At 45.2% G+C, this 14,029-nt stretch overlaps 1 protein-coding gene across 1 annotated transcript; it reads left to right on the forward strand.

Moving 5' to 3' along the window:
* Window positions 1-333: 333 nt before the first annotated feature.
* Window positions 334-14,020, forward strand: LOC126986009 (uncharacterized; the record flags this gene model as incomplete). Its single annotated transcript, XM_050841695.1, is given in 7 exon segments — window positions 334-470; window positions 1,950-2,069; window positions 3,754-3,958; window positions 4,965-5,163; window positions 5,544-5,665; window positions 5,922-8,458; window positions 8,460-14,020. Coding segments are annotated over 7 exon segments (3,603 nt in total), but the record flags the coding sequence as incomplete, so codon positions are not given.
* Window positions 14,021-14,029: the final 9 nt, after the last annotated feature.

The raw sequence follows: 14,029 nt of genomic DNA on the forward strand, positions 1-14,029 counted from the left end.
GTCACCCTCCCCATACAATCACCCCTTCAAACACACACGTATACACTTATGCTCTTCCACCCATCACCCCATCCCCTATCACCCCATACTCACTCCCCTCTTCCACTATCACCCCTGCTCTTCACCCCTTCACCCATCACCCTGTACGGACTCTCCCCTCTCCCCCTCTTCCACCCATCACCCCTGCTCTTCACCCCTTCACCCATCACCCCGTACTGACTCCCCTCTTCCACCCATCACCCCCGCTATTCACCCCTTCCCCCATCGCCCCATACTGACTCCCCTCCCCCCCTATTCACCCCTTCCCCCATCACCCTGTACTGACTCTCCCCTCTCCCCGGCAGCGTCTCCAGCAAGTGTGTCGTGGAGAGTCTGCTACAACAAGTCTCACAGCTGAGTGATGTGGAGAAGTTCCTTTTGTACCTGAAGTTACCAGTGGGCCGCCCTCCAGATACCGACCCGCTCAAGCAGTAAGTGTTCAGGGTGGATTGCTTGGGTGTCTGTGGGTGATTGGTTGATAGGATGTTTTGATTGGTTGATTTGATTTTTTATTATTATTTTTGTTTGTGTTTTTGATAGAGTGTTGATTTGATTGGTTTTGTATGGTTGGTTGATTGGTTGATTTGATTTTGGTTTTAATTTTTTGGCATTTCTTTTTATTATTATTTTTTTTGTGTGTGTGTTTTTGATTGAGTGTTTGATTGGATTGGATTTGTATGGTGGATTGATTGGTTGATTGGATGTTTTGATAGGTTGATTATATTTTTGTTGTTTTTATTTTTTGTCATTTCATTTCAATTTTTTATTTGTTTTTGTGTTCTATTTGGAATGAATTGACTGACTGATTGATTGATTGAATGATTGATTGATGATTTCTGCTTCTATTTGTTCTATCTCATTTTGTTTTTCTTTGTTATATTGATGTACGTACCAGTTTTCTGAGACATATAATTTGTGATTCTTGCGTGCTGTGTGTGTGAGTGATAGGAATTGATTGGTGAATTGATTAGTTTCGCTGTGTATGTTTTTTTAGGGCTTTTCTTATCCTCCCTCTGTAAGACATTTGCCAATCTAACCAACCAACAAAAACAATCAATAAAAACAACCATTCAAAACACCAGCGCATGACTCCACGAATAATCTGTTTTCCGAGGTGCATAATTTGTGTTTCTTGCGTGTTGTGTGTTTGAGTGGTCGGAATTGATTGATGATTTGATTTGTTTTGCTGTGTATGTTTTTTTTGGGGCTTTTCTTTTGTACCAACCAATTAAACAACGATTCAAAACACCAATGCATAACTTCACAAATAAACAGAAAATAAAGAAGGATTAGTAAAAAAAAAACACCAATGCATAACTTCACAAATAAACAGAAAATAAAGAAGGATTAGTATAAAAAAAAAAACTGATTCAAAACACCAATGCATAACTTCCACAAATAAACAGAAAATAAAGAAGGATTAGTATAAAAAAAACTGATTCAAAACACTAATGCATAACTTCCACAAATAAACAGAAAATAAAGAAGGATTAATATAAAAAAAAACTGATTCAAAACACTAATGCATAACTTCCACAAATAAACAAAAATAAACAAGGATTAATATAAAAAAAAAACATTGATTCAAAACACCAATGCATAACTTCACAAATAAACAAAAAATAAATAAGGATTAGTATAAAAAAACTGATTCAAAACACCAATGCATAACTTCACAAATAAACAAAAAATAAATAAGGATTAGTATAAAAAAAACTGATTCAAAACACTAATGCACGACTTCCACAAATAAACAGAAAACAAACCAGAATTAGTACAAAAAGCAATAATGATAAGCTATGAATGCATGAACAAATGAAATAACAGGTAAACTAGGCTTAGTAAAAACACAAATAATTTCAATATAAATAAGAATAAGATCAAGAGTAATCTAGACCCCTTTTTCCTAGGCCTCTCAACCCTCTCGGCAGCCGGTGTGAAATCCAGCTGACCATTACCTGGATCAAGACACACCTGGAAATGAATAGTGAGGTCTCCCTGCCCAAGAGAGAGGTCTACAATGAGTACATGTGAGTTTTGTCCTCTTTTGGGAACCCAGCAGTGAATGGGTACCAGGTATTAATCGGGGGTTGTGTCCTGTCTCCTGAGATCCGTTCCCTTCTCCTATAATTCCTTCCCCCTCCTGTCTCTCTCCGGCATATGACCACAGATGTTGCGCCGACTAAACGAAACTTCCAACTTTTTCCTGCATCACCCCATCACTACTTCCTTCATACCCCAAAATTTAACCGTATCACACCCCATGCCACTCACATATCACCCCTAACCAGCATCACACCTTGTCACCACCATCCACTAATCACTTGTAACCAGACAGTCACCACCTCTAACTCTAAGCCCGAAGTCTCCATAGACAAACTTTTATATTTTTCTTAATTCTCAAAGTTCCCAAAAGTTCCCATGGTGAGTTTCCCAGTTCAAATTTCCCGGGAACCTCCACTAACCACTTGTAACCAGACATTCACACCACCTCTAAACTCAAAACCCTAAGTCTCCATAAGCAAACTTGTAAATTTTTCTCAGTTTTCAAAGTTCCTGAAAATTCCCTTGGTTAGTTTCCCAGTTCAAATTTCCCAGGAACCTCCACTAACCACTTGTAACCAGACAGTCACCACCTTTAAGCCCGAAGTCTACATAGGCAAACTCTTATATTTTTCGTAATTCTCAAAGTTCCCGAAAGTTCCCATGGTGAGTTTCCCAGTTCAAATTTCCCAGGAACCTCCACTAACCACTTGTAACCAGACAGTCACCATCTCTAAGCCCGAAGTCTCTGTAGGCAAACTCTTATATTTTTCTTAATTCTCAAAGTTCCCGAAAGTTCCCATGGTGAGTTTCCCAGTTCAAATTTCCTGGGAACCTCCACTTACCACTTGTAACCAGACATTCACACCACCTCTAAACTCAAAACCCTAAGTCTACATAAGCAAACTTGTAAATTTTTCTCAGTTTTCAAAGTTCCTGAAAATTCCCTTGCTTAGTTTCCCAGTTCAAATTTCCCAGGAATCTCCACTAACCACTTGTAACCAGACAGTCACCACCTCTAAGCCCGAAGTCTCCGTAGGCAAACTCTTATATTTTTCTTAATTCTCAAAGTTCCCGAAAATTCCCATGGTAAGTTTCCCAGTTCAAAATTCCCAGGAACCTTACAACCCTATCCACCACCCTTAACCCGGTAGCAGCGACGGGCCAAATTTGTGCCATGATAGAAACCCCCCAAAATAGATAATACATAAACTGATCACAAATGCTTTGATATATATTATGAAATGGTTTGTATGAGTGATGATTTTTTCTCATTTTTCTCACTTAGAGGGACCATTAAGAAACATGATCCCCGCTGCTACCGGGTTAACCTCTCCTTTCCTTCCTCTTTCCTTCCTTTATCTTTTCTGTTCCTTCTCTTCTTTTTCTATCCCTTACCTTCCTTTTTTATTCTTTGCCTTTCCTGTTCTTCCCACTACTTCCTTTTCTTTCTCTCTCCTTCCTTTCCTTCCTTTATCCTTTTTGTTCCTTTTCTTCTTTTTCTCTCCCTTACCTTCCTTTTTTTTCCTTTCCCTTCCTTTTTTTTTCTTTGCCTTTCTTGTTCTTCCCCTTCCCCTTTCTTTCTCTTCCCTCTCCTTTCCTTCCCTCACATCATCCTCTCTCATTCCCTCTCCTCCTCCTCCCTACCCTCATACCCCTTACCTCCCTCAGGCACTACTGCAACCTCAACAACATCAAGGCACTGAGCACAGCGGACTTCGGCAAGGTGATGAAGCAGGTCTTCCCCGGCGTGCGGCCCCGGCGATTGGGGCAGCGCGGGGCCTCCAAATACTGCTACTCGGGGCTCAGGAAAAAGTGGACCCTGGAGCCCCCTGACCTGCCTGACCTCAATGATAACATGGCGAAGAAAAGTGTGGTAAGTAAGGGGAAGGGGAACAAGATATGGTAGGTGGAAGAAGGGAAGGGAAGAACAACATGGTAGAGTGAGTATGGAAAAGAGAAGGAGAGGGAGGAAAAGGAGAAAAGCAAAACAGTGTAAATAAGAATGGAGGAAAAGGAGGAGGAGGAGAGGAGAAAGATATAATGATAATAAGGAAAGGGAAGAGAGGGAGGGAAAGGAGATAAGCAAGACAGGCTAAAATAATGAGAATGGAGGAAGAGGAAGAGAGGAGAAAGATATATTAATGAGAAGAAGGAAAGGGAAGAGAGAGGAAGAGATAATGATGTGTTTTTTTTTTTTTTTTTTTTTTTATTATTATTATTATTTATTATTTTTTTTTTTTTTTTTACAACAAAGGAGACGGCTCAAGGGCAACAAAAAGAGCGTAGAAAAAAAACAAAGCTTGCTACTCAACGCTCACACGACAGACAAAAGTAAAGAGTGGTTTTGGTGATGTTAAAAATAGTTATGTTTGTAGTGATATGGACCAAAAACATCCTCCATTTCCCTTTTTCTCTTTCCTTAACTTTCCTATCCTTCCTCTTCCTTTTCTTCCTTTTCCATTCCTTACCTTCCCATCCTTTCCCTTCCCTTTCTCTCCTTTCCTTCCTTTCTCTATCTTCTCTTTCCATCCCATACCTTCCTGTTCTTTCCCTTCCCTTTCCTTTTCATTTCTCTCCTTCCCATTTTTCCTCTCCTTTACTTTCCTTCTTTCTCTTCTTTTTCCATCCCTTACCTTCCTTTTCCTTCTCTGCCTTTCCTGTTCTTCCCATCACTCCCCTTTCTTTTCCTACTCTCTCTCTTCCCTCTCACCTCCTTTCCTTCCCTTCCCTTTCCTTCTCTTCCCTACTCTCATTCCCCTTTACCTCCCCAACACAACTCTCATAACCCTCCCCTCTCCTGCACCCTACCTCCCTTCCTTCATCCCCTTACCCCCCCAACACAACCCCCCTAATCAACCTTTCCATCCCACCCCTTCCAGCTGGGCGTGGATTGCGTGCTGGACGAGGGGGAGGTGGACCGTGCCGCAGCCTGCCTCGTCCTGGAGTGGGCCGAGAAGGAGTGTCTTGTCAAATTTGAGTGCCTGAGAGACTTGGCACTCCACCTCATCAACAAGAACTGTGTGGATAACCGCTCAGTGGCCGCCTTCACACTGCTCTCACTGGCGGATCACAAACAGGGTGGGTGTGCCTGTGGGTGGGTGTGGGTGTGTACTTATTTTTACAGTATAAGAAACACCTAAAGAACAAAAACATGGAAAAAGACAAAAAACAGAAAAACAAGAAAAAAAAGTCTTCTAAGGTATGGTTGTGGTTGGTTCATGTGTGTGTGTGTGCGTGTAACTTTTAAATGGTTGATACATGAAAATAATGTGGTGTATTTGGTTGTATTATTGGGTGTAGGAAGTGTGAAATTGTGTGTGTGTTGGGGGGGTAGTGTATAAGGATGTAAGTGTGTGTGTGCGTGTTTTCTTAATTCAGTGAGGGCGTATATGTTGTACGTGTGTGTATGTATGAGTGTGATGGGTCTAAACTAAAAGGTGTGTGTGTGTGTGTTGCAGGTGTGTTGGTAGGCAGTGGTGGCGGTGGCGGCGGCGGCGGGAAACACCGGGAAACACAAATTCAACTACAGCGGAAGATACACGAGAGGGAACAAATCAGGGAGCAGAAGAGGAAACTGCAGGTGGGTGTTATGTGTGTTGTTGGTGTTGTTTTCCATTCCTGTGTGTTGTGTTTTGGAGAGGTTTGAGGTGTGTTACAGGGAGGTAGTAGCTGTGGTGTTACTTTCTGTTGTTGAGTTGCAGTGTTGAAGAGAAGATGAATATAGGAAGGTAATGTTAAGAGGTTTAGTATTGTTGTTTTCCTTTTCTTATGTTCATTCTTTCTCCCCTTCTGTGTGTGTGTGTGTGTGTGTGTGCATATGTGTGTGTGTGTGTCAGGAGCAGCAGCCGGCAGTGACCAAATGCAGCGGCGGCGGCGGCAGTGACCGTCCCAAGTCCCGGCGGCGCAGCGGAGCATCGCGCAACCCTTCAGGCGACAGCCACGCACCCCTCACCAATGGCACGCCCCCGCCCCCCCCACCACCCTCCAAGCTGGGCTCCAACGCCCCCACACAGCCCACCCCTGTCACCAACGGGAACTGTGACGGCGGCTCTCTGCTGCGCTGCGAGCTGGTGAACGGCGGCGACCTGGGGAGCCTTGGGGGACTGGGCAGCCTGGGGGGCCCAACCATCAAGCAGGAGCAGCCCCTCGACTTCCTGGACTCCATCACAGATGACAAGATGCTGGAGGCCAAGGCAGAGGCCCGGGGTGTGGGCGGCGTTAGCCCCACGGCCCCGCCCAGCCTGAGGCGCAGCGTCAGCACCCCCGGCGGCGCCCTGGAGGGCAAGAAGACCACCACTGTTGGGAACTGCAAAGTGCCCCTGTCCAAGGCCAGCAAGAAAACACACTTCATCATGTCTGGCGGGGCTGGGGCCGGGGCCGGGGCCGGGGTAGGGGCAGGTGGTGGCAAGGCCCCCTCCCCGAAGGCGCGGTTCAAAGCCATCCAGCCAAGGGCTGACGGCCCTGCGCAGTGGCCAGAGCTGGACGGTGGGGCGGCCGGGGTGGAGGAGGTGCCCCAGCAGCCCTCACGGATGGACTCCCTGCTTGGGGGCTCCCTGGTGAGCCAGTGCCTGCTGGAGCCCCAGAACAGTCTCTCACACCAGATACACACACAGCAACAGCAGCAGCAGCAGCAACAGCAACAACAACAGCAACAACAACAGCAACAACAACAACAACAACAACAACAGCAACAACAACAACAACAACAGCAACAACAACAACAACAACAGCAGCAGCAGCAGCAGCAACAACAACAACAACAACAGCAACAGCAACTGCAGCAACAACAACTTCAACAGCAACTTCAGCAACAGCAGCAGCAGCAACAGCAACAGCAGCAGCATCAGGTGTGCCAGCAGCCCCAGGCCAGTGGTGGCAGTGGGCCTGAGGTGGAGGAGGAGCTGATTCAGTACTTCCACAAGAATTCGGTGGAGCTGGACGACCAGCAGAAGACAAGTCAACTGTCTGAGCTGCGCAAACTGCTGCAGCGCAACCTGCCCAGCGGTCTGCCCCGGGGTGGGGGTGCGCGGCCCCTGGGGGGGGAGGGGGATATGCTGGAGCAGGATGGCGTGGGCGCTGGCGGCATGCAGCGCCGCGTCAAGTTCCAGCCCACCCTGGAGGGCGGCGAGGTGCTGGGCCTGGTGGGGGGCCAGACGGTGGGCTCGGTGCCCCCGTCCCCCAACACACGCCGCGCCCAGTTTGACTTCCTGCCCATCAGCACCTCGCTGGAACAGGTGCACGGGGCAGCCTCGCAGGGCTCCAGCGCCAACGCCAGCCCCTTTATGTCGCCCCGCAACACCCCGCTGCCCCGCTCCAGACACAACTCAGGGCAGACCTCCTCTACCTACGTCACGCCCCGCAGCACCCCCTTCACCCCGGACCAGCCTGGTGGGCTCCACGCGGGCCCCTCTGAGAACAGTACGCCCTTCATGTCGCCCATCACCACGCCACTGTACCCGCGCTCCAGACACAACTCCAGCCAGAACCTGCGCACCATATACAACACACCGAACTGCCGCTCCAGGCACTCCTCCGGGGCGCCCAGCTTCAGGCACGCCCCGTATCCATCCGACGACCCCACGGGGCGGCGGGGCGGCAAGTTTTCATCACGACACTCCTCCGGCAGTGTGCCGCCGTCGCCCTCCTCTGCACCGCTGTCCCCGCTTGTGCAGGATGGTTCCCTGCACCAACAGCTGGAGGGTGGGGCGGGGGCAGGGCTGGGGGGGCTGGGGGCAGGCCTGCAGCTGCCCTCCTCCTCCATGCTGCAGCTCATCCTCAAAAACAAGCCCACTGGTGGGACGGGGCACGGAGGGGGGGGGCCAGGCATGAATGACCTGCGGCGACGGCACATGTCCGAGGGGCCGCCCGTCCACTACCAGCCCCAGCCACCCACCTTCACCATGGACCCCCTGGGGCAGGAGGTGACCAGCATGCTCACCAACCCTCAGCCAGGCACCAGTGCCGCCCCGACCAGCACCGCCAACCGCCCCCAGTCTGTACCTCCGCTGCAGATGCTGAACCTGCAGGAGGCGTTCACCAAGTCACAGCCCAACACTCCCTTGGTGGGCACAGCCTTCTCCTTCTGCTGTGAGACCAGCCAGCCGTCCTCCTACGCCCCCACGCCCGTCCCCAGCGAGTACAACGACTTCACCGAGAGCTACAACCTGGAGATCGACCCGCTGCTGGACGTCAACCTGCAGGGTGACGGTGGCGCCTCGGTGGGCCTGGACCCCCTGGACTCCCTCTCCCTGGGCGGACCCCCCTCCACTGACCTATCCGGCCTCTCTGACCCCCTGCAGGTGCCCCCCAACATCAACCCCTTTGACACCTTCACGGGGGAGTCCGGCGGGGGCATGCGGGAGCCCCTGGAGGACCGGGTGCTGGGAGACGGGCATGGATGGGCGGTGCGACGACGGGTGCTGCATGGACACGGTGCGCGGCAACGTCAACGGCATCATAATTCGGCACATCCAGGTGGAGCCACTCACCAACCATGCCTCCATGCTCACCCTCAATGCCCTCAACCGCCCCACCCTGAGCCTGGACGGCGGGGGGGGGGCGGGGACAGGGCTGGAGGAAGACTTTCAGCCCACGCTCGCTGACCTTGGCGACCAAGAAATGTTCAACAACCTGGTACTGGACGTGAGCAAGGACTGACAGCAGACCGCCAGCTGGGCCAAGTATCTCACCTGAGTGGGCGGGGGATGGCACACCTCTTGAAGCCGCCACCGCCTCTGCCGCCATCAGTACAGCCGCCCAGTCCTGGCACCTCCCGGCACTCCTGGGCTTGCCTCGGCCTGGCCCTGGCAGCCTCGGAACACAGCTGAAATGTGTTGCGTTGCGTTGTGTTGTGAGTACAGTGACATGTGCATGTGTGTGTGTGTTTGGAGTACTCGAGAAAGTGCACGCTGGGAGTTTGTCCAGCTGTGCGTGTGTGTGTAAGTGCTCATCACCTCCGCTGTGCACCAGGAAAGCTGTGTGCGTTGCCGAAACACTGAACAAAACAAAACAACACTGGAAAACTACTATGACTACTACTACAACAACTACTACTACTACCGCCATCCGCCAACAACCTATGAGATCTCCTGGCAGCGACCGACCGCACGGAAGACTGTCACCTGTCACTGCCGCTTATGATAATATGGAAGAAAACGGAGACATGGAAAGACAAAGAGAACGGGAGTGAAAATGATGGTGACGATGATGATAAAAAGGAGGAAGTGGATAGGGATATACGGAGAAGAGAAAAGAGGAAGAGGAGGAGAAGAAAGATGATGATATAAAGATAATGAAGGAGAAGGAGGAGGAGGTGGAAGTGAATATAAGAAAGAAGAGGAGGAGGAGAAGGAGGATAAGAATGCAAGAGAAAAGGAGGAGAAAGAGAAGAAGAAATTGGAGGAGGAGGAGGAGAAGAAAAACGTTACAAGCTTGAACTAAACACACAAAAAACATACACCGCTTGTTTTGTTTTTCTTATTCTTGTTTATATTCTTGCGTTCTGCGTTTATTGAGAATCCTCCTCCCCCTCTGTCAGCATGTCTCCGTTTATCCAGTTTGTCTGTTTCTCTACTTCGCAAATCCCGCACAAGGGTTCTTAAATAAGTTAAAGAAGAAGAGAGAAGATAGGAGAAGTGAAAGAGAAGAGAGGGGGATGAAAAAAGAAGTGAAAGGAAGAAAAATGAAGAAGGGAAAGAGAAGAGAAATGAATTAGTAAGAAGTGAAATTGAAGAGAATGGAAGTTTTATATTACCAATCATTTGTATTATATTATATTTATTACTTTTATTATTGTTTTGACAGTGTGAGGGTTGGGTTGCAAATATGTGAGTGAGGGTTCTAATACACACCTTTTTTTATATATATTATTTTTTATTTTATTTGTTAACTCCCATTTCCTTTCTTTATCATCTTTTCTCTTTTGATTCTCGTCTTCGTCCTTGTTATTTTCCTTTATTTTGTCTTTTTCTCATTAGTTTTATTTTTCATCCTCTTTTCTCTCCTAATTCCCTTCTTTGCCTTTCTCATTTCCCTTTTCATTTCATCTTTTCCTTACTTTTATTATCTTTTGTCTCCCTTTCCTTCTTTTTCTCTATATCCCTTTTCTATTTTTCCTTTCATCTTTTCCTGTTTTCTTACTTTCCTTATTCTTATCTTTCTCTTTTTTTTCCCTTCTATTAAAGCAGCTAATATTATATTGTGACATGGAGGCTTAGATTAGATTATTTCCTCTTATTTTTTCAACATCACTATTCTTCTCTTCTTTTCATCTTCTCTATCTCAATTCTCTCTTATTTCTCCTTTATCAGTTTTGTATATACACTTTTAGAAGCCTCTGAAACTCATTGATGATTTAAAGGATTGACAAGAGTGTTGGAACCTTCACTTTACTAATTAACATGAAAGAAGAAGGAAAGGAAGGGTTTTAGAAGTCTTGTCTTGCTTTGGTCTTGGTACTGTATAGGGTGTTGGAACCTGTATGTGTGTTTGTGTAATGGTGTCGAAACCTGTTGGAAAAGGTGTCGGGTGTATTGCGATTCTTGGCTTTGGTTTTCTTTATTTTTTATGCGTTCGGGATTTTTTCTCTTTACGTAATCACTTTTTTTCATTTTTTCACGTTTGCTGTTTTCGGGGAGTGAGTTTTTTTTCCCAGATTTCATTCTCTTTTCATTTTTCCAATTTTTAACTTTTCCAATGACTTTTTTTTTTTTCATTTTTCCTCATACAGCTCTAGTTAAAAGGGGGACACCAGTGCTTAACCTCCCCTCCCTCCTTTTTCTCCCTTGATTAGATTCACCCTTTGTTTACCTCATTTTCCTCCTCATTTACCTCATCATATATTTGCTTGCAAGGAGATAGAGGGGAGAAGTAGGAGGAGGAGGGAAGGGAGAACAAGGAAAAAAGGTTAATAGAGAGATAGGAAAGGAAGGAAGGGAAAACATGAAGGAAACAGCAAAGAGAGAGAGGAGGTGGAGGAAGGAGAAAAAATGATGAAGGAACAAGAGAAAAATGGAAAATAAGATAAATGAAGAGAAAGTAAAGGAAGGGAGGGAAAATATCAAGAGGAGGAACAGGGAAGGAAAAAAAAAAGAAAAACATGATAGATAGAGATAGAGGAAAGAAGATTATAATAGTGAATGAAAAGGAGGGAAGGGAAAATATCAAGAGAAAGAAGAATGGAGAGAAAAACAGGAGTAACTAAATTGTATCCCTTGCAGTATCTATAGGGTGAAACAAGGGATGGGAGAAAGGGAGGAAAGAGGGTGCAGAGAGAGAGGGGTGAGGGAGGGAGGGAAGGAGGCACTGGCAGACACCCTAACCTAACTAGAACAAGTCTGGCCCAGGGACGAAGGGCTCGGCCACCTGTAAATATTGTAAGTACGAAGCGCGCGTGTAACATAACAACAGTGACTCTACATACTGTGTCGTTTTCTGCAAGTTTTAGCTGATAAGAAAATTGAAGCGAAGACGTGAGGGATTATATTTTTCGTCTACTCTTTTTTTTTAGTTTTTCTCGGTTTGGTTCGGCATCGAGTGTTTATATTATACCGCCCGAACTGCTGCCGCCACATAATTATCCTCTATATATATACAAAACGACACGCCTTCCGTATGTTCGTATGTCCGTATCGTAGTTTTATTTTTCGCCCCCTTGTGTTTTATCGTTTTTCTTGCGTTTATTTTTTTTTTATCTTCGCTCTCGCACATGACAAACAGCATTGACATTAGTGGTTACGTTTTATCGCTACAAACACAAGGGCAGATGATGTACGTTTGGTGCTGTATATGGGGGGAGGGACCGTACACACACACATACACACACACACACACATTGCATACATTGATAAAGTGTGCTCTGTTATGCTCAATACATGATTTATATTATATGAACTAACTACATATTATTATTATTATTATTATTATTATTATTATTATTATTCATGGGAGGTTTAGTACACTCCATTTTGTATCTGTGATAACGAAAAAATCCTTACAAAAAGTTTAATACCTGTAAAAAACTTCCGGAAAAAAACATTTAATTTGTACTGTTAGTTGCCCCTTCGTTCTTAATATATACAACAAGCATACATTATTATTACCAGTACGGAATATATATTAAAAAGTGTACCGTTTAAGTTGATGTAAGTTAGTGAAGAGGTTAGTTGGTCTGCTTCAGCGGCGGGCAAAGAGAGTGATTGCAGGTTTTTTTTTCTCATTTTTTACAACAAAGGAGACGGCTCAAGGGCAACAAAGAGTGCCAGAAAAAAAAAAGCTCGCTACTCACCGCTCCCATCATGTGGCATCAGCTCCCTCAGATATTATACACACTGATACGTACAAAAAGTGTAGACAGCAGTGTGTTATTCAAATTGATTCAGATGAAGAATTATTTACTTTCTCTCTGGTTTATTTTCATCTTACAAGGATTGGAGAATGTAGATTTTTCATACCACAAGCTTAGACTGATTAACAACATGAAAGAAAGGAAGGGTTTTAGAAGTCTGGTCTTGCTTTGGTCTTGGTACTGTATAGGGTGTTGGAACCTGTATGTGTGTAATGGAAAAGGTGTCGGGTGTATTGCAGGGAATGTAAACTTTTCATGCCACGAGCATATATTGATTAACGACACGACTGGAGAAAAGAAAAAAGGCCATTATGTCTTATTACCAACCCATGACTGATTATAGCCGAGAAATTAAAGTAAAAAGCAATGCAGTGAGGTTCCCGATCTATACCACTCCCATATTTTGATGAACTGAATTACTGGAAAGGGGAAACAAATGCTGTCCAGTTTTTCTTATATACCACCGTCACACAAGAGACTGACAGTTACCAAAAGGAGTGAAAAATTACCAGGCACTTAAAATTCCAATACAAATCACCGCCACATAAAAATCACTTGACAATTACCGAGAAAGGGAGAAAATAGCATCTGTCCATTTCTTGTCAACATAAACCAATAAGAGTGAAAAAGTAATTACCAGGCACTCAAAATTTCCATACAAATCACGACCATATAATAATCACTTGAAAATAACCGAGGAAGGGAGAAAATAGCATCTGTCCAGTTCCTGCTAAAATAAAGAAGTTACCAGTGAAAGAAAAACAGCCACTGCCATTTAGCAAGCACTCTTTGTCACACCCTGGAGCAGACTGTCATAGCATTAGGCAGAGCAATCCATTAATTATAAACTATCCATTATTTAACTCCACGTGTTATTACAGCCGTAGGTTTATGATCAGACATATGTGTTAGCGTCTTAATCGTTTATACAACATCAACAACAAGAACCTTCCACTCAGTCGTCCATGTTGTAGGATCTCCCGGAGGTCACTGACGGGGGGAGGGGTCAGGTCAGGTCAAGGCTGGAGAGAGAGAAAATGAGAGGTCACCACACATGATATTAAAGTGAAAATGTCCGTTAATTTATAGAGGTTAAAAAGCGACCCCAAAAATTATAATGATGGTATAAAGGAAGAAAAATATATTGACAGCAGCTCATTATAAAAACTGATAAACAAAAATTGATGGACCTTTTAAAACTGATATAGCCAAATGTTGCCATAGAAATCATCTTTTTATAGAACAACTGGTATCAACAAAAAAATGGATCAAGTACTGTATTTCCATTTTAAACCATATTCTTTGACAGGTGATGTTAGATTTACCTTCCCTAACGACGTTATCTACAGTATTACTCCTGGTGACTTCTGATTAATGATTCAGCTCGAGAAAATAACTGTGCAAAAAAGGAAATCAAGCACGTCATTTATTTCCATTTTAAACCATACTCTTTGACAGGTGATGTTAGATTTACCTTCCCTAATGACGTTATCTACAGTATTGCTCCTGGTGACTTCTGATTAATGATTCAGCTCGAGAAAATAACTGTGCAAAAAAGGAAATCAAGCACTTCATTTATTTCTATTTTAAACCATATTC

Source organism: Eriocheir sinensis, chromosome 61, assembly GCF_024679095.1.
Source record: "Eriocheir sinensis breed Jianghai 21 chromosome 61, ASM2467909v1, whole genome shotgun sequence".
NCBI lineage: Eukaryota > Metazoa > Arthropoda > Malacostraca > Decapoda > Varunidae > Eriocheir > Eriocheir sinensis.